We start from the raw sequence: 26,304 nt of genomic DNA, 5'->3' as shown, positions 1-26,304 counted from the left end.
CCCTTTAAGTTGAGGTGTGTCATAGCCTTTTTGGTATAGTTCGGGGGCTAATTGGGTATTTTCTTCATATTTTATACATAAATATATTTGATTGTAAATTCAATTATTATTACATTATTAACTTAACCACACACTCATAAACTTCAAATTTTGAATTGACTTCGATATACGTTGTTAGCTGAGTAGTAATGGAACACCTGATGAAAGCATTCATATTCATGTGCAAATTAATTAGAACAGCAATGTTTATAAAATATATATCCGGCTTGTTTTCTTGTTTGTTCCCGGCACAGCTGTTTGCAATCGAAAATAAAATAATGGACATTATTATGTAGTCAAAACGAGGCTGTGTGTTAATTGTTCATATTAAGTGGTAGTTTCCTTCTCTTGCTTTTGTATTGTTTGTGGCTTTGTGCCTTTCCAATCTCTGAATGCTTTTCAAAGTGTAAAATCAAACCAAAGAGTGTTTTATGCATATTTTTTAGACCATATTGGGTTGAAAAGGAAAAAGATTTGCAATCGATTTAATTTTATATAAACTAAACGTACTTTGCATTAGGCCTGTACTTCTGTAGTCCATAGAAAAGTATGGATTGGCTATCAAAAAAAAAGACCACTGTTCCACAGTTCCACTTTATAAGATTTACCTTATATGGTTAATCACAATTGTTATTTTCGCTTGTTCTCCTATTTAAAAGACGTTTTGGCACCATTCCAAAAATATTAAGCTTTACTAAAGCGTTTCCAAAAAGACAATTGAGGAGCAAAAAGATGCAATTCAAATTGGAGTACATGATTTCATTTTTTAGTCCACTGATATTTGGTTAGGTTCTTTTTGCTCTCTCTACGTTTAAATTATATATTAAAAAAAAAAACTAACTTCTAGGCACGAATGATATAAAAGGATTTTATCATGTGTGTCAGCTAAATTAAGATGAGAAGTAACTCCACATAAATAGTGAAATTATTTAACCTAAGATAAGACAGACCACTATGCATGCTCCATCAAGTTCAATATTATCCATGTATATAAATTAAAGGAAAAATTACACAAATTTGCAAACCTAAGACATTAATTACAAGTAATAGTAATAGTTTGTCAAAATTACAACTAACAGCAAAAATAGTAATATTTTATCTTTTTTATTCAAAAGTATGTGTCTTTAACCTATAAAGTTACCTGATCCTATTTTCATGCTACTTTACCATTTTCAATTATCTCCAATATAATTTTGTAGGCTATTTCTTCAAATTCCGATTTTTTTCTCTAAAATTCTTGATAAACATTATCCCCTCTATTAAGGTAAGTTGATTTTACAATTAATTCATGTTATCTTTTCCATATAAGTTCTTTTATGTAATTTATTTTCAGTATTTTTTTGAACATTCTTCAGTGTTATTATTTTTGGGGAGTTTTTTTTTTTATGTTGAAATTTCTGGGGCATTCTTTTTCCACATTCTTCTATGAGAAAACTCGACTTCAAATCAAGACTATGAGTCAGAGAACTCAGTGTTAAATTCGTTGCTTGGGTTGTTAAACGAAGATGATAAAATTGTACTAATTGTAGTGATGCAGGGGATTGTTCCAATGCTTGTGAGGTTGCTGGACTCTAGCTCTTCACCAAAAATTTTCAGTAGACTTAGTCAATGCTCTTTTGACAGAGAGATTGAAAGTTTTGAATTTGAATGACCAATATCCCCAAACATTTTTGTTCTGACCAATTTGACTGACTGTAAGTTTACTCGTTTATGAACAGTTTGTTTTGCCTTCTGCAATGATCTTATGATTAAGCTAAGTAGAAATCAAGATAATTAACGCTCAGATAATGCATATACAGAAGAATCAGTGACCTTAACGGAGGTACTTCAGAATTTTCGGTTCTTGCAAACATGATCACAATGGAGAATGAAGCACTTTGGAATCAAGCAGTACCACAACCACATATGATGATCAAGAAGATAAAGGAGGAGTGTAAATATAGACGTTTTGATTTTATTAGAAGAAGAATCAATAGCAATCATTTATAAAATTTATATTTGTTGTTAAGTTGTATTTGCTATTCATTAGATTTTGACAATGGCATATACTTACTTCTTCTTCATAAGCATGATTTTTGTATTTAAGATATTTGTATTTGTAATTGATATATATTTGTATTATATTCTGGTTACTTAAATTTGAACCATTCATGTATTCATAAAATAGATATGCATATGTTGTAATATAAGTATAATATGTATTCTGTAAATACAAATTAAGTGCCACTTCTTTTAAATATAAAGTATATACATACCACAGTTTAGATATGTTTTATGAATACATATTGTTAAGATTTGTATTTATGTTAAGTTGTATTTGTTATTCATTCGATTTTGACTATGATATGTACTTCTTTCTTCATGATAAGCATAATTTTTGTACCAGTTATGTATAAATAAATTACATAGATATTTGATTTGTTTGTAATATATGAAATGTATTTATTATCGGTTATGTTTTTTTTTGGTTATTGCTAATATTTATATTTATTGCTCACTTGTATTTGATATTTCTGAGAGGATGACAATGTTTGTATTTTAATGTTTGATAATTTAGATTTGGAACAGTGATGTATTCACAAAATACATATGATAGCTTTATGATATATTGTATAATAAAATTGTAAGATGTATATTATAAATACACATGTGTCACTGTTTTGACATATAATTATATTTTTGTGGTGTATAGATGTTGTGTGATCAGATATACATGGCAAGAGTATTGCCCAAATTTACTCCACAAACAGGATGTCATACGGTCAACGACATTGAAGATCGTATTAAGTCTATGTTAATGAAGAATCAGTACAAGATGTTTTGTAACAATAGCATTTTACCAGATATACATATGTATTTAAGAAGATATGCATATGTATTTATGAGTTATCAATAGATTTTTTTCAATTATGCATATATATCTATAAATAATGCATATTTATGTATGATCAATGCATATTTTTTTAAAAAAATATTATATTTATTTAAAGTTTTGATTTCGTAATTGATATGTCTTTATATGTATTTTTTATTTATTACATAAAGGTATGTTAACTTATTTTAGGTTTTAATAGATGGGCATAGGTACTTAATAGATTCTCATATATATTTTTTCAGATTAAAAATTTGATAAGTGTGATTTCCAGTTTCTTAGGTATAAATCAATGATGTTCTATGTCTTGTACAATATATTCATAATGAATTAAGTTAAGCAAGTTCAGTAAAAAAAATTACAACAATTTAACTATAACAAGTTCAATAACATCAAACATTTTTATAAAAATTTATAATCATATAATTATCAGTAAAAAAATGAAGCAATTTTTTTTTGACATGATGCTACATCATGAACAAATCAACATTTAAACTATAACAATATTATTATACATCTTTTCATAGATGCCACATACATGCATAATGTGGCACATCATTGTACACACCACCAACAACTTTTATGATGCTTGCAGTTTCATTATATATTTTCTTTCACCACGTGTTTTCTTCAGATTTTCAAAGAATCAAGTCCAAGATGCATCATTTTCACAGTCAAGTATACCATATGCCAAAGGAAATATATGTACTGCATATTAAAAAAATACATATAAGAATACATGATTTTTACATAAAATACTGCATATGTATATTATAAATACATACTGTTGGAAACATATGAAACTGTCAGTGAACACATAAACGTACTGCATATGTATATTATAAATTACATATAGCTGGAAACATATGTAATTTTCATAATGTTGTTTATATGTCCACCTACAAGTGTGTTTAACAAGAACAGGTGTGCTTCCCATTGTCAATCTCCAGAACACAAAAAAAACAGTAAAAATAAAATTAAGTATCAAATAGGTACTATATACAACAACTAATTCGTATATACAAAACTGTAAAAAAAAATTCCAACAAAAATAAATCTTTTATTCGAATACTAATTATCATCGACTAAAATTTAAATTAAACATATAACAATTGTGTCTCAATTTTCACATTACATAATAACACAAATAACTTTGAATTAAAAATAAAAAGAATTTCGATCAAATCATTTTTTTTAGAACTAATAAAATTCATATACGATCTCAAATTTTTTAATTTCACGACTATTATGCAATTTTGTTACAAGTTTGTCAGTAATTTTTGCAATTTTATTTTATGAAAATCACAAATAGAATCAAGTTTGTTTAAATCTCAAATACGTACTATATACAACAACTAATTCGTATATACAAACTGCATATGTATATTATAAATACATACAGCTGAAAACATATGAAACTGCTAGTGAACACATAAACGTACCGCATTTGTATATTATAAATACATATAGCTGGAAACATATGTAATCTTCATAATGTTGTTTATATGTCCATCTACAAGAGTGTTTAACAAGAACCAGTATGTTTTTCATTGTCAATCTCCAGGACACAAAAAAACAGTAAAAATAAAATTAAATATCAAATACGAACTATAACAACGACTAATTCGTTTATACAAAACTGCAAAGCGAATTCAAAAAGAAAAAAAAATTAGTTGAACACTAGTTATTCTAAATTTAAATTTAATTTTAATGAAAAAAATTTCATCTCAACTTTCAAATAACAGAACAATAAGGGAAAATTTGAAATTGAAAAAGAAAAATTCGCTTAAACAACTTTTTATCGACAACTGAGAAAATTGATGTACGATCTCAAATCTTTTGAACCTTCAACTGCTACACTAATTTGTTACAAATTCTTCATCAATCTTCGCACTTTTATTTTAGTAAACCACAAATAGAATTAAGTTTGATGAACAATACCTGTAATTGCACCGTTGTATTTTTAATCTTTTCTTCAAAATGTTAGTCGATCAGTATAAACAATAGCTTGAAGTAAAACATTTTTGAATTTGAATTTTATTTTGAATTTGAATTGAGATGTTGATTATGAAAATCGTTTTTGATTTGAATTAGTAGTTGTAATTTAACGATTGTGGTAAAAAAAAGAGTTCTAAAAGGTTAAGAAATCTGTAAAATTAAATGTCCCTTAAATTAAGGAACCGTTTTTCCTTATTAAACTCAAACAAATTTGAGTTAAATTAGGAACGAAATCTTTAATTGTATATGTATTTAAATAGCAACAGTTTACTCAAATATAAAATACATATTGCTATTTTTTGTAATTTTGAAACTGTTGCTATAAAAGTTACAATTAATGTTCTATAGTTGCTATTTCTGAAATTTTTTCTAAATTAAATATCTATAGAAATATCACTTTCGCCATAGGAAATCCTTTGTTACGGGAGAACTAAGGGAAGTGGCCCAAGGAGGCTCAATTTGAAGGCCCATGTACGGATCGTTGTAGGCTGACCTTTTTTTATGGTCTTGGGCATGATGGCAAGATGAGTAATAAGAGTTTGGGCTTTCACCGTTGGATGTCCAACATACTACATGGTATAGCCCACAGTGGGTGGCTTTGTTTTTTTTTTTGTTTTCTATAAAAAAAAACGTTTTTAAAGATTAACTTTCTTTTTATTATTAGTTTGGGTATGTGCATTACACGTGTATCAAGCGTTAATTGAGAATAAATTTATATAAAAAAATTATTTTGTGTGTATGCTATATTACTAATTAGGTAGTAACTACGGAAAATTTAAAAATATAATTAACATAATATTTTGAAGATAAAAAGTTGTAGTCAATTAAAATGGTTCATGATAAATAACCAACACACTAATATCACGGAGCAGAATTAGGTGAGCAAGAAATATATTTCTCGTTTAAATTATACTATTTAATTTTTTTCTATAAATTGAGATGGTTCGAATTAATGAGGGAAAGAGGTTAGTCCTATGCTTGCATCACTAAAGCTTATAACATATGCTTGATTGTCTTGCACCGTGTAGTCAATTGTGGCATTTGAACATATTTACGCCAAGCTTGAAGAAAAAATCTACCCGAAGGAAGTTAAGAAGAGTAATATGCAAGCCAAGACTAAGATGCCAAATAGATTTGGTGAAAGTCTAATAAAAGTACATTGAAGGAGGCTATCTATTAACTCCACTTGGCTATACCCCTTCTCTTGACAAGTTTTTGTATTAGCTAACTATTTATACTATAGCTCTTTGATCATGCATTTTATTGATTTTTCCCACAAGGTTTTTCAAACGGATCCAGAAGTAATTGTCAAGATATTTTCAAAGGTCTGTCCATCTTCATATATTTCCTTTGGTGGTTATTATTCTACAGAAGCCTCTGATGCATATGACTTACGTGTTTGTTGCAATAATGATGAATGCATAACATATACTGCATGTTATGAGCATCGTCTTACTTTGGCATGTTTGGTCAATAATTGTCTTGGTAGGCCTTCTTTAACTTTCACTATTGAAGTTAACTAAAGCTAACTTTCAGTTTTTTGTTTATACCTATAAACTTTATTTATACCAAAGTGAACTTTACATTATCCATAGCTTGGTTAACACAATAAACTATCTAAGAGCAACACAAAACTAATTGTCAAGTGAAGCCTGACAAGACCATCAAAACAGAAAAAGTTGGTGAAGGCTATTTCTTATTCTAATAGGAGCTCGTTCATTGCAAACTTAAGCGACTTCTTCGGCAATGCTCTCCCAACTTCTGCTTGTATGTTCAAAAATTAGAAGATTTCATTCCCTCCGGATACTATGTACCCATTCAACATATACAATTATTTAAATAGTTCTGCAGCTCTAGACTCCCTTTTAGCATTCCTTAATGTCCACAGTCCACTAGATGCATGTGTTGTAACTTTCACTATTTCTCACAGTATGCATTAACAAAGAATAAACGTATATAAATAAATTATTGTGTGGACATTATATTACTAAGTACAAATTTTTTAAATATCCCCTAAATTTTTTAACATAAAAAATGTACTTAATTAAAAAGTAACATGATATATCACTGTTATAATAATATTAAGGTGAAAATTAGATGTAGTCAAAAATATATTCCTCATTTAAATTTATACTATTTAATCCTTCTGTATAAGTTGAGATGAACCGAATAGACACTCTAAATAGTATTTAGTCATTATACTTATTTTATAATACGAAAAGAACTTTATTTTAATGGAGAGTTATTTTTATTCTCGAGATGTTATAATTTTTTTCAAAATTGAGGGCATTTTACATTGTTATGCATCTTCAACATGTTAGGGGTTGTTTCATTATTAGATAAGAGTAGAGTTATTCATGTATCTTTAACCAACTACCAAATTAGTGCTATTGAAGTTATGCTTGATTAATTTAACAGAATTTTATGTATATTTTTAAATTAAAACCACAAATTCAAATGGGTTCAACACCCTTGTTAAGTTTTTGTGAAGTCAGAACAGTCAAAAGCAATATCACACCGTATTAATTTAAATGACATTGTGTAATTTTGATATTTTCTATTATGTCATATAAATTGAGACGGGACGGGATAATAATAGTCACAAGCTGCATTTACCTGATCATTGAGACGCTTTTGCTACATGTTCTCAACAAATTAAGCTTAGGGGTCGGTGCTTTTCCTTCACCTGTGCAAGAATACTGAAAAATAAATCAATAAATTTATTCACATATTGATTGAGGAACGTCTAATAGCTTTACAAAGATAATAAACTTATTGATGAGTGAAAAATAGAAAAAGAACATCATAGATTATATTTTTAAACATCAAGATAGTATAATTTTAATGAAATTTAATTTATGATAGAGTGGTTAGCCGTCTGAAGTAGACACTGCACTCAGCCTGATTTTTCATTAGTTGCATGCATTTATATCACTGCAAATTCTATAAATAAACAAACGTGCACTTTGGTAGTTTCATGATTCAGAGATATACGAAACCTCCATCACTTCTATCTACCTTAACACGTTAAGCACATAAATTATTTGTACGATTTGGCCAGTTTTGGTCTATTTCTATTAAGAGACAGGCACTCGAAAAACAAATAGAAGAAGAAAAAACTCACACGCACCCATACACATGTTTGAAAGATGATGATTTAAGAGGTTAACGTTTGGAAGTTTTTTCTTCTTTTGTTTGTATGGCGAACCTATTCTTATAATGGAGGAAAAAGTCGTAGTTATGTTCGACTATCACAAGCTTCGTTCATAATGATGGAGAAAGTTGAACAATGAGGGTTCTTACCCGATTTAGCTCCCGTATCAAATCAATCTGAAAATATAATTTAAATAGAAAAAAAAAAAAAAAAAGAACCCTATTAATCCAAACTTGGTACATACAAGGTTTCCATGTTTACCTTCAAAATACCCGGAATGTAATGTTTCCATGTATAGGTACCAAATCCTAATTATACTTAGCCTGCACATAGAAGATTTCCACGTTAACTTGGAACCATTTCATGCCAGAATGTAGAATATGATAGAATTTTAATCAAGTTTCAAACTAAGCCAAAAAGAGCTCACTGCTTTTGTGTATCTAGAATCCAACACCCACCCACCTGCTTTATCAAGCAGCTTTTGAACGCCCTTAACCACAAGACTATCATGCCTAACTGTGTTAAGGATATTCAAAACATAATATATAATCGAATAGAATAAGATCTTATAATTTTTTTAAGAAGGATGTTCGCCTAACCACCCTCAAGCACTATAGCCCTGCCCCTGCATGTTTCTGATGGACTTCATTTATTCTTGCTTCAAGCTTAGGTTCATAATGGAAGTGTCAAAAGGCGGTGTCAAAGAATAAAAGAAGAAAAAATTTATTGAAACGTAAAAATACATGACACCTATTTATAAAGGTGAGATACAATCCATATTTTATTTATAATCTATCATTGAAACATGGAGTAACTTCATATTACAGCAACTAACTTCACAAAGTCAAAATTTTATTTAAACATAGCAAAAAAAAGATAAGCCTTTACTTCTTTCGTTTTTTGAATTGAGGGCAACATGTTTATTTTGTTTAATTTTTCAATAAAAAATTTTCAATCGAAAAAGAAACATGAACATTATTAAAAAGTCATGTGAAGCCATTGACAATTGTCAATAGAATAAGGTTTTACAGATATTTTCACCTGACCTCCCTTGGAGCATTGTAGCTTTGCCCCTGTGTAGTTCACCCAAAAGAGAAACAGGAAAATTATCAAAAAGTGTGCATCTATTGATTATGTATAATTTATGTTATTAACTAAAAGAAATAATAAAAGACAGGAAGGAAGATGATAATAAATGTAAGAAAACTATTTAAATCAAAATCAAAATAAGAAGGAAAATAAAATTAGAAAAACGTGAGTATATTTCTAGTAAAGTTTATATATATATATATATAAAATTTTTAATTGTTTTATAGTAGTTACATAATAGTATTTACACACAAATTAAAAATTCTAAACCTAAAAGGTGTTGGGTTCGAAATCGAGAGGGCGTCATGCAGAAACTTAAAGTTTGCAAACCGTGAAGATGATAAATCAGACGATAAAGAAAAATTATAATAAAAATATATTATTAATATAATTTGGTCAAACGACCTACATATGAAAAATTAATATTGGAAAAAAACATAAAACCTATTGAGAGAAATCTCTTCCTAAACAAGACTCTTTCATAACTACATTGTGGATGCTACTGTGTTATTGTATGAGAAGGAAGAGTCTTCTATTTATAGAGTTTCAAAACTTTTCCTCTTGAAAAGAGATTAGCCAAATATGGAAAAGTTTTATATTTTTCTTTTTAGGAAAAGTAAAAGTAATTATGGTATTACTTTTATTTTTCTTTTAAGAAAAATATAACTTAATTTTGGTAAAAAAATCGGGGCAAAAATCCTAACAAATCTCCCTTTTTTGGCTTGATTTTCTGCAAAATATTCTTGATCCTCTTTCGTCTAGTGCATAATCTTCGTTCTTCACATATTTTTCATATATCACTGTTGTTTGACATGCTTTAAAAATTGAGTCTCTTTGGGTTAAAATATATCAGCTCTTTTCGGGTTAAAAATATTGGAGCCCTTTTGCAGGGTTAAAAGTGAGCTTTAGTTTCAAATATGTGACAACATGATTATTGAAATATGATTGACAGTTGTCTTCACATGTAGTTACACAAAATCGTCATTATCGCCAAACTGATTGCATCTTGATTTGAAACCGCTTTGAACCTATTTAATCTCATTTCACCAAACTTTTGGATCTTTGAACCGTAAGCTTTGATACTACTTGTTGGGTTCGAAATCGAGAGGGCGTGATGCAGAAGCTTAAAGTTTGCAAACCATGAAGATGATAAATTAGATGACAAAGAAAAACTATAATAAAAACATATTATTAATATAATTTGATTAAACGACCTACATATGAAAAATTAATATTGAAAAAAAAACATAAAATCTATTGGGAGAAATCTCTCCCTAAACAACTCTTTCATGACTACATTGTGGATGCGACTATGTTATTGTATGAGAAGGAAGGGTCTTCTATTTATAGAGTTCCAAAACTTTTCCTCTTGGAAAGAGGTTAGCCAAATATGGAAAAAATTTATATTTTCCTTTTAGGAAAAGTAAAAATAATTATGGTATTACTTTTATTTTTCTTTTAAGAAAAGTATAACTTAATTTTGGTAAAAAAATCGAGGCAAAAACTCTAACAAAAGACAATAGTCTTTACTTCTACTAAATTAATGTTTTCTTTTTTAAAATAAAAAGCTTGAATTCTACAAAGAAAAAAGGCAAGAGCTATTAAGTGAACTATTGAGTCAAAGAATAATTGGACATCAATTATGGTGATAGTTTAATATGTGTATTCAATTTGGACTCCACAAACATAAAAATACACGATCAAAGATTTCTTACCATAATTTTGTACCAACAGAATGAAACCTTTCCGTATATTTGACTTCCTATATATATGAGTTTGTTCAGAAATAAAACTTTTCATATATTTATTATAGTTAATATTATAAATTAATGGTATGATAATTGGAGGAAATAGGCGAAAAGACAATTTTATCTAATGCGGAGTTTTTTAATGAAGGGCAAAAAGTACAAATCATTTTTCTAAAGGTCTTCAGACTTTTAAATATTATAGATAATAAATTATAGATATAGATATAGATTATAGATTATAGATATAGAAATAGATATACATATAGATATAGATTATAGATGTACAGTATAAGTATATTTTTATCTCTCTATACCTCAAACTTTTCATGTTTATACTACAACAAATTTGATTATCAAGGAAGAATAATTTTTTCACTTATACGTCATATTTCGTCACAAAAGATTTAGCGTGACGAAAAAAAATTCGTCAATCAACCGTCTTCAAAAGTGGGTGGCTAAATGTATACAAAGACGATTTAGTGCTTCATCGCTAAAATAATTAAATTAGCTACAAAAAAAAGTTCATCCCAAAATGTGTAACATTTATGATAAATTTGTTTGTCATAAATTTTTTTTTTTTTGTATTTGATGATATGCTTTTGTCATTAAAAGGTTATTAATTATTAATACCGACAAAATTTTATCGTCCCTGATTAATTAGTTCAATCAGACACAACACCAATTGTCTCTAGAGCTATATATATTTCGTGGTTGAACAAATGTATTTTCGTCACTAATGATAATTTTTTTGTGTACAACAAATATTTTCGTCTTTAATGTATTAATTAATGACAATTTTGTTATTATAATAAATATTAATAATTCATAGTTAAATTTACTATTTTGTCACCAAAAATAGTATTTTTTACCGATGATATAGAATTGTCATTAAATTGTTATGATTAATGACAATTACGATTGTCATAAAATACAAAACTAATTTGTATCAAATAAAAAGGAAGAAATTGAGACAAATGCATTTGACACTAAATATAATCAAAATTTTGACAAACTAGTTTATTTCGTGACGAAAATATTTATCTTGAAAAGTCTGATTTAATCGTTGCTAAAAATTACCTTTGATAATAAAATCTTTTGTCACTAATTACAAAAAAAATGCTTAATTATTTCATATTGATATTATCTTTTAAATTAGAATTTAATAAATTGAAAATAAATTATAAAACATGCCAGATAATGATAAAATTCACCCACAATCAAATAATTAAGAAAACTAAAATTGTACCAAGGTAATATTTCCTTACAGGGAAAATAAAACTAAAACAAGTCCAATGACGAAGGAAATATAACTGAAATATAGTACTAAATATTACTACTATCCTAAACTAAGACAGATATGTAGAGGTTTCTTCCAAAGTACGAATAGCGTGTTAAACTTGCAATTAGTCTTCATCTAACTCTTACTTTTATACTTGTGGAAAAGAGAAGAAAATTATGCAAGCGCAAGTTACATTATTGCTAAAATCATCCAGCACCCATATGGAAATACTAACAATTCAGATGACATTATGCAAAACAACAAGACATCAAAAACAGATAATACAGAAATGCATCACTGGACAGTTTCAATATAATCAATGTTACCTACTTAACCTAGCTACATGGAACCAATCTTAAGTTTATAGGGTATAAGATCAAAGGTGATTTAACCGTTGAACAAAGAGAAGACTTCATTGCATCATCAAACGGGAAGTAAAGCCCAACAAACGAGAAACTAAAAACACAAGTGTACCATCGCATTTCAGAAAGGATAGTCAAGAACCACTCCATATGGCACATAGTAAAATGGAGGTCATGGTTGAGGTTTTAATAAATTTAAGATAGAGGCTATTTAGAAGACAGACAAGAAAGCCAACATAAACCAAGGGCCGCATTTGGCACTAGATCAATGGTCACATTTGAATATGGCAACCCTGTTGAATACATTGAAAAACTAGAGTAGTATATCTTTCAAGGTATTTCCTATAGTTCCAAAAGTTAAGAGGCAAAAAAGGAGCTTCATAACTGCAGTAGGCCCGAGGTGGACACGACACTACTGGTCATTAAACTAGAGGGAAAGACAAATTTGAAGGCACCATTGGAGGAAAAACTAAAGAGTGGGCTTTTTATTGTTTTGTGTGTGTAGGGGGGTTAGTCAACTGGGTAATAAAGTAAAAGGGAGAGACTTGGGTTAAAAGTTAGTAGAATTTATGGCTGTTTCGACTGTATAGTAGTGATACAACCTACCATTACTGTGAACAATTGCAAGGTGCATAAGCTACCAGTAGGAGAAAATGTTAAGGTTGCCTCACAAGAAAACTAAATCTTCTGAAAAGTATTTTAAATAGCTTAATACTTGACTTGTTTACTTTATTAAGGTAAATTGCATATAAGAAAAACTATCACGAAGGTATGAGAGCCGTACAACAATCTTCTCCCCCAAAGGCCGTCTCTATCAGGTTTAGTACGCAATGGAGGCTATTGGAAATGCAGGTAGTGCTATAGTCATGTTGTCCAAGGATGGGGTGGTGTTGATAGGTGAAAAAAAAGTAATATCTAAGCTTCTTCAGACCTCAGCATCGAGTGAGAAGGTGTACAAGATTGATGATCATATGGCATGTGTTGTAGCTAGAATTTTGTCTAATGCCAACATATTGATCAACACGGGCAGGTTCTAGGCTCAACTATACATTCTCTTAGCAAGAATCCATGCCAATTGAACAACTTGTTCAGTCACTATGTGATACCAAGCAAGGTTATACACAGTTTGGTGGACTTCGTCCCTTTGGTGTTTCATTTCTCTTTGCAAGTTGGGACAAAAATAATGGCTTCTAACTGTACATGAGCGACCCAAGTGGAAATTACAGAGGTTGTAAAGCCGCAGCAATTGGAGCAAACAACCAGGCAGCTTAATGAATTCTTAAGCAGGATTATAAGGATGATATCGGATGATATCACAACGGAAGAGGCCGTTCAACTTTCTTTTAAGGTACTTGGTAAGACAATGGACAACACTAGCCTCACTCCAGAGAAACTTGAACTTGCTGAGGTATTTCTCTCTAATGGGAAATTTAAGTATCAAGCATGCTCTCTCAACACTCTGAACAAAATATTGTTGAATACTGGACTGACTCAACCTGCAACAGAAGAAACGTAGACCAATATCTTTGGATCAGGATTTGATATCGACTCTCTCTACACTATGTATGGCATGTTATACTAAAACTAAGTAGTAGATTTGTGTTTTATTACAATTGCATGGATATTTACGTCAAACGCTTTTGATTTTAAATTTTGTTTTGGATTAGTTCATCATTTGTTGTTATCATGGTACTTAACAACTTTGGAATTACTTAGTAGTTGGAAAGGAATTGGTCACAGAGGAAGGGAGAATATCTGGTGGAAAACTATTCCGGTATGCATATAGTGGACACTATAGAAGAATTCATCATTTGTTAGATGATGAATCTTCTGGTGTGATTACTATGTTACCATTAGCTAAAAAAAATTGTAGTAAATTGTTCTTATGAAGTTCAGAGTGATTTACACAGAGGAGGGAGGTGTAGCAACAACTATTAGGAGACATGGAAGGTGCTCATCCAACTGGTAACAATTTGCATGTTCTGAAGGAAGAGCTACAAATGGAGCAAGAATTATGACCAGGTTCTCGAGTGATGTCAACTGTCCAAAGTGTAGAGTTCTCTAAAGGAAGAAAAATGAGATTCGGTTAGATTGACTTTAGATATTAGGAGGCATTAGTTGCAGTCGTAGATAGTCAGAAAAATGAGATGGAATGAAAGTAAAAAGTATTTTCTAGAGTTTTTCATTGCCAGTTGGTGTGATTTTGGTAATCCTTATCATGTTAATCTACTATAGAAGAAGAAGCTTTAAAACTCAAAAAGACAGTTAAACTAGATAATTTATTTTGTTAAGAATATAAATTATTTACTTATCTATTATAATATAAATAACATATTTGGTATAAACTATAAAATCTCGTTAAACATGAAGTTTTAGTAGGTAAAATAGAAATATACCTAAAGTTGGCATTCTGATGGAGTTCTTTTTCCGCTGCATCATTAAAAAAATTTAAAGTTAGATAGAAAATGCTACATAGTTTATATATTTAATAAAGAGAAATTAAATAGAACTTATCATATAAATTTGCATTACTTCTAACCTTGACAGCGATGGACTAACAAGAAGCTGCATTTTCTTAAGCATTTCCTCTTGGCATGCTGCTACAGTATTTAACTAAAAATTTAATGCTTTAATATACAACTGCTGGTCTTGTATATGTGATTTCTGGTTTTCTACCACAGTTTCAGCTGCATTTAATCATTTTTGTAACTCATTTTGGGTACTAGCAACTTCCTATTTTGCCTTTTTGAGGGAGTCTTCTAACTCTGTCATTCTTCTTTGTGTTGATCTTGTAGTATTAGGTTTAGGACCATAACCAAGACCTTTTATGTACCCCGACTTTGTACGAAGCACAGCATCCACAATTTCATCAATAGTCATGGAAAACTCTCCAGAAGTATAAAGAGCTTTTAAATCTGTCATGTTGTTCTGCATAAAATAATAACATAAAAAAATACATGAAAAATATTAATCATACAAATGCAATGGTATGTTACTAAAATATTACTTTCTTACATAGTTAGTCTCAGCTTCTTCAGATGACCATCCTTTTTCACTTGTGTAATGAGTATGCTTGTAGAACTCAATCCGGTCAGGCTCTACACCCTCATGTTCCTTTTCACCCTGTATAACAAGAAAACAATATGAAATAGTATATAAAGGAGTCTGACTAAAATGAGATACAACTGACATACCTAGTCTCTTATTTATCAAACAACAAAATATTAAATAGTATCAAAGTGTCATTAGTAAAAAGAATTAAAATGGTAAAACTTACAATTTCAACACGAGCTGGTACAAACGCTTTTGATCCCATGAAATGATTAGATTTAAACTTAGTTTGATTGACCTTGTTTATTTCACATCGTTTCTGCAAAGAAAATAAAAGCATCATAACTTAAATAACGAGAATAACATGAATATAAATTAACTTGTGCTCTGGATCGTTCCACATGTCACAAAGCTTATTCCAATTTTCTGAGGTCAACTATTCAACTTCCATTTTACGAGCTTCTTCCACAGAGCGTGCACTTTCAAATTTTTGTTTTAACTTGTAGCGGCATTGCCGAGTTCTATTTTTTAGAATATCCTTACAGCTATCTTTCACATAAAGTTCGTCCAAATTAATGTCAAACCTTTCTGAAAAAACAAATAAGTATTGAAGAAACACACGAAACAATCAAAATCTCTTTTAGATTAAAACTATAATCATAACATCTGTTAGCATACTTAGTACCTTAAAACTCTAATGCCCTTATAAACATACATTGCAGTTCAAGAAATTTATACCTATGATTTGAAATCTATAAGTTCAGATTATAGTCCTTTTTAAGTTACTGGATTCCAAATTATTAATTTATATATATTAAAGAGATTTACAGAGTTTGGACCAAAGTTTCTGGGATTGGCCAAACCCAAACCTTTGTATTTAGCTCTGGCCCTGATCACCTATGGTGGCTCATTGATTTAAAAAATCTTGGTATATATTTAGTTATCACACTTGAACTATGTAAATTTTAGTTGATTGATATATTGTAATAAAAATGAATGAAAACTGAAGTTGGATTACTTAAATTAATAGCTAATGTGATAATCGATTAACTTAAGAATAGCATAAATGCAGAATGCAGGTCTTGTATTTTCAAACTAGCGTTATATGTCTCATAAGATGGATATATATTGATACACATAGTGGAAGTCATTTTGGACTCCTATATAGTAGATAGTCAAAGAAAGGTATTTAATCTTGACGTCTTCGGAATGCATATCAACCTAGTAATCTGTGATTTTGGAAACTCTGGAGTCTTAGTTAGAAATATGTGGACTTGGAATTGGACAAAGACAATACCATTTGAAGGATTTACAATTTGATTTAAAATCCAAGTACCGCATGAAATGCAACTTAGTTACTTGTTCAATACAAGAAACTATCAGATTTATTTCTTCTATATCTTAAAAATATGTTAGGCCTACTATTTATTGAGAGGATATAGAGGCTTACGTGATGTTAGGCCTTCAATCTTTGACGTGATTGTCAGATATCTAGCTACATCATCCATCTGAGCATACTACAACAACATACCTAGTATATTTCCACCAATAGGGTCTGGGGAGGGTCAGTGTATGCAGTCCATAACACTACCTCAAATGTGAAATAGAGAGCTTGTTTTCGATAGAACCTCGGCTCAAAATAATACATTATACGATAAAAAATGGTGATTTACTAACAACAAATATGATGAAATTTACTCAAGTCAAAATTCTTAATACAGGCTTCTTTTCATTAGAAGCTTCTCTATTTCAGCCAAAAGCATAAGAATATGGGGTTACTGGCAATTACCAAGTCAGAAATTTCTAAGGAGATTCAAGAATTATTATGTACGTACTAAAAGTAATTTGTGACTTATATACTTCGTATAATTTTTTACATATACAATATAATTTTTTGACAGAGTGTTCAACTTACCACCCTTCACTTTTTGGATATTGTCATAGTCAACTGAGGATTAATGCACATTGCACAGTAAATACAGGAATAACGCATCACAAGATATCTTCAGTAGTAAATATAGAAATAAAATGTTTTTAGAACTTCGTACTTATTCGGATATAACAAACTACAGCCAACATCAATTGGTAACCTGTAAGAGAGACACAGATGTTAGGGTGAAATGATGGAGGCTTCAATATAATAGAAATAACAAAAGAAGAACTATGTTGATAGGACTGTCTACATATATGTGTAGTGAATAGAGGATCTGACATGGTGGTTGCAATAACATTTGGACAGTCCAAGCAACATAGAAGAAAAAAAGTAGCATTTTATGACAATAGGAATCAAGGAGGTAAGAAATCAGATCTTAAAGACATTAGACAATTGCTACTCCAAAACTCCAAGTAAGAAGTATATTTTCTTGATTATATTTTGGACAGTGATTTTAACAACTAGACTTAACCTGCACAATAATAAGCTAAGTAGTTCAGACTTTTCACTTTCGGAGCCATACAAACCTGGACCTCAAACTACACGGTAGATGAGGCATTGCATATCATGCATCACACAGACAACTATAAGAAAGATCTTTGACCTATAGCACGCATGAAAACATCAAAGATAATGAAGCATGAGCAAACGTGCCTCTTACTATGACACTTGCCAGGAACTTTAACACCTTTATGCATATGATCAGAGACGGAACCAAAGTCATATAGTTTTATATTCATTTCTTTCTCTTCTATCTGAGCATACTAATCTTATGTTTAATATTACTTTATCACAGTTGCTCCAAAAGAATATTACTTTAATGATATCACTGTTTGTCATGTAATAAATCTTAAAAGAGTATAGAATACTTACTTGGCATCTAATTAGTGTTGCATCTTTGTCCTCTCTTGTAAGTTCCTTCCACTTATTTGAAAGTGGAAGAAAATTGCGAGCAACTATCCTTAATTCATTGGATAGTTTGGCTGATTGATTTGGCTGTATTGGCCTTCCTTTACCAATCGGGATATCTATTTTAATCTTGCTTCCCATAGCCTTCTTCATTTTTTCAAGACCTTTCCCTCTAGTCTTGCCACGACCTTTTTTGAGTCTAGCGGAATCATCTAATGATGAAAAACATCAATTCAAATACCACCTAAGTCTAAAAATGACAGATTATATATATATATAGAGATATATTTATGAAACAACAACAAACCACATTGATTAGAAAAAAAGTAAAGAACATATCCAGTCTGCTTTTGATAAACTACTGAAAAGAATAATTAAGATGCAACAATAATTTTAAGCCTCTTTCAATATTTCCATGTACCAGATAGTAAAATATGTTCTAGAGCACTTGATATATTACAACATAGCAATAAGATGAACCTCACAAAATTAGTTTCACATCACTAGACCATCTACATATCATCTACACATTTTCATTGCACAGTTAATAGAGAATGTGTACTATTTACATACAGGTTTTCATTTTTTATTAGTAGAAAACCTTATTCTTTATATTTGCATGATTCGTGACCTCCCTTCTGTTATCTGGATTCACCATACAACCACTTGACTTTGTGCTCTGGCGGCTTCTTTTATTCTCATTTTAGTAATTCGAGAATTTTGTGCTACACCCCTGGACATCTTTGCAAATTGATTTCTGGCTCATACCCATTCTCACAACAACATTCTCTTTACCGCTGCTCATAACCCTTCTATACTGGCCACTTCCAATTCTATCACTAGGCTTTGAGACCAAAGTTGAGGATATATGTCTATTGGTTCTTTGAGGAACCAAAGCTTTTCTTTGTACATTATTCGGATGAACCTTTGCTTTATTAGTTTCACCGGGAACAAACAACTAAGAAACATATTTTCCAATAACCATTTTAGGGATAGAAGTTTTCTTATGGGCTTGAACAGGAGCCTTGGACATATTAGCTTGCTTTGCTTCTATGTTTGGAATTATATTTCTACTATCTGGGGTTTTCTCTTAATTTTCTCTCTCAATTTCCCTTTCTTCGTAAGGAATTGAAGAAGATCCTACATTCAATTTACTTGAGAAAGATTTCCAAACTTCTGATTGCCTACAAACATTTACCTCCATCCTTAATACTCGTCTAGTAACATAACTTTTCCTCAAACTTACTCTTAGAGATGATAATAACCCAGTAAGCACCTTCAAGTTAAGTGTTCTCTCCTTATCTTCTCGCCCCACAACTTTCAATTATTAAAGCGATAGAAAGATATTTGGAAGAGCACCAAAGAAGAGTGATAATACGAAGTATTATGATATCTTAGGAGTACAGAAAACTGCTTCACAAGATGATCTCAAAAAGGCTTATCGTAAAGTCACCATAAAAAATCATCCTAATAAAGAAGGCAATCCTGAAAAGTTTAAAGAGATTTCCTAAACTTATGATGTCTTAAGTGACCCTGAGAAGCATAAAATATATAATCAGTATAGGGAGGTGGTGGACATGACCCATTTGATATATTTCACTCATTCTTTGGTGATGATGGAAGCCCCTTTGGTGGTGGTGGAAGCAGCAGAGGCAGAAGACAAAGAAGAGGAGAGGATGTTATCCACCCTCTCAAGGTCTCTTTGGAGGATCTTTACAATGGGACATCAAAGAAGCTTTCGTAATCTCGCAATGTGTTGTGCTCAAAGTGCAAGGTTACAGAGTCCAAGTCAGGTGCTTCAATGAAGCGTTCTGGCTGTCAAGGGTCTGGAATAAAAATTTCTATCAGACATCTTGGTCCATCCATGATCGAATAGATGTAGCACCCTTGCAATGAGTGTAAGGGTACCGGTGAGACAATTAGTGACAAAGATAGGTGCCCACAGTGTAAGGGTGAGAAGGTTATGCAGGAGAAGAAGGTATTGGAAGTTCATGTGGAAAAGGGTATGCAGAATGGGCAGAAGGTAACATTCCCAGGCGAGGAAGATGAAGCACCAGAAACTATCACTGGAGATATAGTTTTTGTCTTGTAACAGAAGGAACATCCTAAATTTAAGAGAAAGGGAGATGATCTTTTTATTGAGCATATATTGACCTTGACTGAGGCCCTATGTGGTTTCCAGTTCGTCTTGACTCACCTAGACAACAGACCGCTGCTCATTAAGTCCCAACCTGGCAAAGTTGTTAAGCCTGATCAGTTTAAGGCTATCAATGATGAAGGAATGTTATTGTACCAAAGGCCTTTTATGAGAGGTAAATTGTACGTTCACTTCACTGTTGATTTCCCAGACTCATTAACACCAGAGCAGTGCAAGAACCTTTAGGTCGTGCTTCCTTCAAAACCTAAACAACAAGTTTCTGACATGGAATTGGACGAGTGCGAGGAAACTACTTTGCATGATGTGAATATTAAGGATAAGATGCATAGGAAGCAGCAAGCTGCCCAAGAGGCATATGACGAAGATGATGATATGTATGGTAGTGGTGCACACTGCATAGAGAGTCCAATGTGCACAACAATAATTTGGTAGTGTTCTGGTATTTGTGCTATCTTGTGATAGGGGGTAGATTACTAAAGGGTTTGGTTATTTTTCTTATGCAAACTGACACTACGAGCAGAATTTTATTGCTCGACTATTGTAAGTGTGCTTACATGTTTACACAAAAAAAATGATAATAACCCAGTAATTTGACTAAGTACTGGACCAAGCACTTCAAAAGACTTTTTTCCACAGGCTTCAGATGTAACGGTGCTTGAAGAATCACAAACACACAAATCTTGCTTGTAGCACTTTTCACCGTTCTCTGATGTAATGTAGCTGCTTATTGAATGGGTTTTGTCACTATAGATAGCCAAAGAATTCGAGCTAATCTTTTTGTCCCTGGAACTGGGAGATGGACTTTGACAAGCAGAATATGATTTTGTTTTCCTGGTGTATGATCGAAATAAAAATAGGTTTTCTTGTCACAATTTGTTGTAATTTTGTTTTAGTTTGTTTTTTTTTAGGTTGCAAATATGCACTATGGGAATGGGATGGTGACTCGGGATAGATATGTGTTAGAGAGTTAGTTCAATTACTGTACCAACCTCAACACTACTCAGTTCTTAAGGAAAATTATTGACATTGAAAAGTCAAACTTGATTGTATTTACTGGTAACAATATTAACTTCCCCTTCAGTTATTGTAGGAGTTCAAAACTACATGAAGTATCTATTAATTGTTATTTTCTTTCCTGAACCATTGGAAACTATAATCAATATGTACATGGCACTATTTCATCACGGGTATGAGACAGGAAGAGAGTTAATATTTTGGCATTACAAGTGATGTGGGTACAACATTCTGAGAGATGATTTCCCAAACATGCATAAAGTCTTATCCCAGAAGGATTTGTCAATCCAACAAATTCAAAAGATACAAGGTGAAGAGTTTTTTTGGGACATGGGTTCAAGAGAAATTTCCATAACTCGGAGGTGATTGAGTTCCAAAGATTGCTGAATTTGCTTCACAAACAATGTAATCAATCGATAGCCATGATGGCTGGAGGTGGGTGTTGGGAAATAATTGAGCTCTATTTATTAATTCTTTTTATGAAACATATTTTGAGTAGGGAGGTGATCACATTTTCATATAATCTAAATAGATGGAGGGAGTGATATGGTATTAACTAACTATTACAATGGTTAAGCGTATATTATTTTCTTGTAAGGGCCGTTGATAACTATTACTATGTTGAGCTCTTTTGGTCTTTTTTTCCCTACATCTGGTTGTGTGTTCTCCCTCCCATTCAAATAACAACCCTATGTGATGGCCTAGACATAATACTGCATGTGTAGTGCATCTGTTAAATAATAAAAAATGGATGTAAACATTAATCATATACTATAAACAAATATTATATGTCGTTTAGCTAACAAGAGTGTTCCAATATTAGGCTCGTGCTAGCACTATTCGATTCATCTGGTGTTTGAGTTGCTTGAATCGTTCCCCAGGTAAGTGTAGTTTGCCTAAGGACACCCCCTCCCGGTGCTATTGATTTGCTAAATTCTTCTCAAAGCAATATGAATGAGATTTTAAATAATAAAAAACAAAGAAGCTACGTTCCAACATAAGTAAGACTATTATAGGAAGATAAAAAGTAACTATAATATGAAAGTAGTTTAATTGAAAAAAGAAATACAAGATAAAAGCAGAGAACTCCTAGAACCTCTTTAATCTTGAGTGCTTGACCTTATCCATTTACATTGTTGTTGGGAAACAGCAGAACAGGAACAATAATTGATGAATTTATGTTTTTCAATTTATGTTTTCTACCCTCCTCAGGCCCCACTAGGTGGGAATATACTGGGTTTGTTGTTGTTGTTGTTGTATATTTTCAATTATGTGTCTTGGCTTTAAGTTATTATGATTTACCATATCAGCATAAGACGTGTTTTTTGTACTTGAACAACTTTCCGGAGGAACAAAAGATTTCAGAGCGAAGGTTGTATCAGTTATGGGATGCTAAAGATATTATATCATTGGAAGGTAACCAAGGAGAGGAGACAGCAATGATGGAGATAGGGGAACATTATCTGCACGAGTTAGCTATATCCAATGCTCTTTTGTCAACCCAATAAAGCTTATAACTTCTCTTACAATGCTTAAATTCCTAACAATGGTTGTAGCTTTCTCAAATCTCCACACTGAATCTGGTCTCAAGTCTGTTAATGACCATCTTTCCAGAAAAACTTATATCTATGGAGCTCAATTGACAAAGGATGATTAAGGTGTATGGGTCAATCTTGGAGCAACCTAGTTCAGATCTTTATCCCAATGCTAGTAAATGGTACCAAGCTATTTCTGGTAAACTTACATCAAGTTTTCCCGGGAAAGCTGTCGGTGTAAGATTTGGAAGCCAAGCTGCTCCTGCTACAGCTATAGTAGCTAAGGAAGCTGCTAAGCCTTCTAATGATAAAGATGATGATGATTCTATAGATCTCTTTGGAGAAGAGACAAAGAAAGAAAACAAGGCAGCAGAACCAAGAGAGGCTGCTAAGGCATCTAGCGAGAAGAAAGAGAGTGGAAAGTCATCTATTTTTATGGACGTTAAGCCTTGGGATGATGAAACTGACATGAAGAAACTTGAGGAGGTTGTTCGCAGTATTGAGGTGGAAGGTCTTCTCTGGGGAGCATCCAAATCAGTCCCAGTTGGCTACGGGATTAAGAAAAAGCAGATCATGCTTACCATCCTTAATGAACTTGTCTCGGTGGATACTCTAATTGAGGAACGTATAACCTTAGAGCCTATCAACGAATACGTGCAGAGCTGTGATATTGTTGCCTTCAACAAAACTTAAGGTCAACATACCAGGGAATTTTCTAAGTCTAGCGCAAGGCTATAATTTTCTAAGTCTAGCGCCTTGTAAGGCTGTAATTTTGCTAGTTTTTGAGTTGTGATACTTTATTACTAATGTTTTATCTTTTCATCTCTATTTAAGTACGTTTAGTCATGAAAAATGGGCATTTGACTGTGCAAAAAAAAACTATATTCTAATGTCTCTGCAATAATTTCACAATGTTAAGGGTTTTGCAACTTGGAAATGATGAACAACTTCGATGCGCAAGTTTTTCCTTTTAGAGATCTCTTCAAGTTAGCAAAACTAAAGAAACTAGGAGCCATTCTCTCATTGGAGTTTAACGAGATGGAAGAGATAATCACACACCTCACGCTAAGAATGGGGAGACTTAGGGAAACATCCTTCCGTAATTATTTATCTAATTTCGTTCAAAGATAAAGTAGGAGGACCAATACATACCTGGCTTTCTTGTTCAAATTCGGAAATTTTGCTTCACTTTGCAATGAAACGCCTTTTGTTTCTCATACATATGGTCATTTTCCTGAACTTTTTTTGGAGCCAAAAACCTAAATAAAACATAAGCACCCAAAAACGATTTCTTCTCCATTTCCCTCGTTGTGCCTCGAATCAACTGACAAAATGTGGAAGGTTGAGTAATGCTTGATGCTTTTAGCGAAGAGCTTATTCAAAATGCTGAAACAATTAGGGAGTTTTGGTAAAAAGTTGATCTGTTTTTTCCGTATTAACCACTTGAGAATATAATGGAAGATGGTTAGTCTTACTACACTATCACACGTGAAGAACAGCTTGACTATAAGTTACTAAATCTCTAGTTTTACCGATAATTTTCTAGAATTCAGTCTTATAATTAATTAAGATACACAAGTTTCTACTTAATTCTGATTAAATATGATTATTTATAAATAAATATTTTTACAAGAAAAATTATGGGTAAACTAATGGGTCATTTGGTGTTAGGTGCTAAAGCAAATAATACTGGGATAAAATAATAATTTCAGGATAAAATTTTTTAATGCATGTTTGGTTGACAATATTCGGAATAACCTATTTCGGGGCTAATAAATAGTACTAGGATAAGTTATCCACACAATTGGTGGGATAAAAATTCCACCATAATTTATCCCTGGGATAAATTTATAAAAGGACAAAATTACCCCTAACTATATTCATGCACGAACCACTTTATGTACGTTAGTATGTGCATAATTAATTAATCAATCTAACTCAACCACTTTAGGCTCCATAAATTATACTGACATAAACATATATGTTAAGCAAATAGTAAGGTAGTAATTTTATATTTATACAAATGATAAACATTATGATTTGGTCATCTAGATGGCTAACAAACTATATAACGTAAGTAGACATGTTAAATAAATATAAGAATATTTTATGCATATTAATATTTTTCACATTTTATGTTAAATATTTGATGAATAATAAACTAAAATCTTTTCATAAATGCATAAAATGTAGATGAATATTATTAAATTTTATTTATTTTAAGATGAAATTTGTAATGAATTAATCCTAAAGATTTTTATAAATATTAAAATTATTAGAGCTTTAATTAATCTATCTTCAATTGAGTGATATTTACTGACAACCTAAATTACCCCCAAACCCACAAATCCATATTAGCCTCTTATAACTAATTTTTCAGCCAAAGACAAATTTAATTAACTAGCACAGGCCTTGTCGTATAGTTATAAGCCATTGTTAAGCATTTGAATTGAAATCTTGATCACTATATTATCAGGGGTGGCTCAAGCATATTCGTGGCCTAAGGCGAAAATCAAATGGTAGCCATAAAATTTTAAGAAAAAATAACTTTCTTTTAATGAACTCTATTTTCAAAATTATATTATTGATTTTTTTCTAATTATTCTTTTTAAGTAATAATAATCAATGTATTTAATTTTTTTTGAGACATAGTACACTAGATATATGAACTTCTTCTAACAAATCTTTTCTTTTATATAAAAAAATTATTTTTTCTACAAATAATATTTAATTTTTTAAAAAAAATTCATGAATATTATTATAAAAATGAGGCCCCTCAAATTTGGGGGCCTATTCTTTTACAAGGTAGAGCCGCCCATGTATATTATATGAGTGATCCGCGTTCATAATCGATTCCATTGTTCAATTACATATTTTAAATTAAATAATTTTTTAATCACTTAAAAATTGATCTTGTATATATCAATTAAAATGAATTTTAATAGTCTACATTATATGAGTGATATGTGTTTAAATGAATTGACATAAACAACAAATCTTCTTGTATATTAACAAACTTAAGTTGGAAGTTTTTATTTCAAACGAAATAAGATGTAGTGAGATTTTTTTTCTTAAACACACACGGCATAATCATGGGAAGACTCATGCAAAATAATTAAAGCTAAATAAGATTAAAGTTTTTTTTTTAAAAATACACACGATA

At 31.0% G+C, this 26,304-nt stretch overlaps 1 protein-coding gene and 3 pseudogenes across 2 annotated transcripts; 3 read left to right on the top strand and 1 right to left on the bottom strand.

Moving 5' to 3' along the window:
• Positions 1-12,128: 12,128 nt before the first annotated feature.
• Positions 12,129-24,596, bottom strand: LOC107842622. Of its 2 annotated transcripts, none has more exons than XM_047397081.1 (7): positions 24,294-24,596; positions 18,399-18,646; positions 15,819-15,911; positions 15,557-15,664; positions 15,081-15,469; positions 14,938-14,971; positions 12,129-14,037 (listed from the first exon to the last, which is right to left on the bottom strand). In XM_047397081.1, the coding sequence occupies exons 2-5, from the start codon at positions 18,585-18,587 to the stop codon at positions 15,275-15,277; spliced, it is 585 nt and encodes a 194-aa protein (XP_047253037.1). In that variant the 5' UTR covers positions 18,588-18,646; positions 24,294-24,596; the 3' UTR covers positions 12,129-14,037; positions 14,938-14,971; positions 15,081-15,274. The 2 variants fall into 2 exon arrangements, with proteins under 2 accessions (XP_047253037.1, XP_016542048.1); XM_016686562.2 differs by lacking the exon at positions 12,129-14,037 and adding an exon at positions 14,056-14,602.
• LOC107841445 lies at positions 13,372-14,057 on the top strand (annotated as a pseudogene).
• LOC107841446 lies at positions 19,689-21,039 on the top strand (annotated as a pseudogene).
• On the top strand, positions 22,984-23,917 carry LOC107842621 (annotated as a pseudogene).
• Positions 24,597-26,304: the final 1,708 nt, after the last annotated feature.

The sequence above is a fragment of the Capsicum annuum genome, chromosome 9 (genome assembly GCF_002878395.1).
Source record: "Capsicum annuum cultivar UCD-10X-F1 chromosome 9, UCD10Xv1.1, whole genome shotgun sequence".
In the NCBI taxonomy this organism is placed as follows: Eukaryota; Viridiplantae; Streptophyta; class Magnoliopsida; order Solanales; family Solanaceae; genus Capsicum; species Capsicum annuum.
Note: the sequence above shows the minus strand (reverse complement) of the source record. Positions and strands in the feature narration are given on the sequence as shown.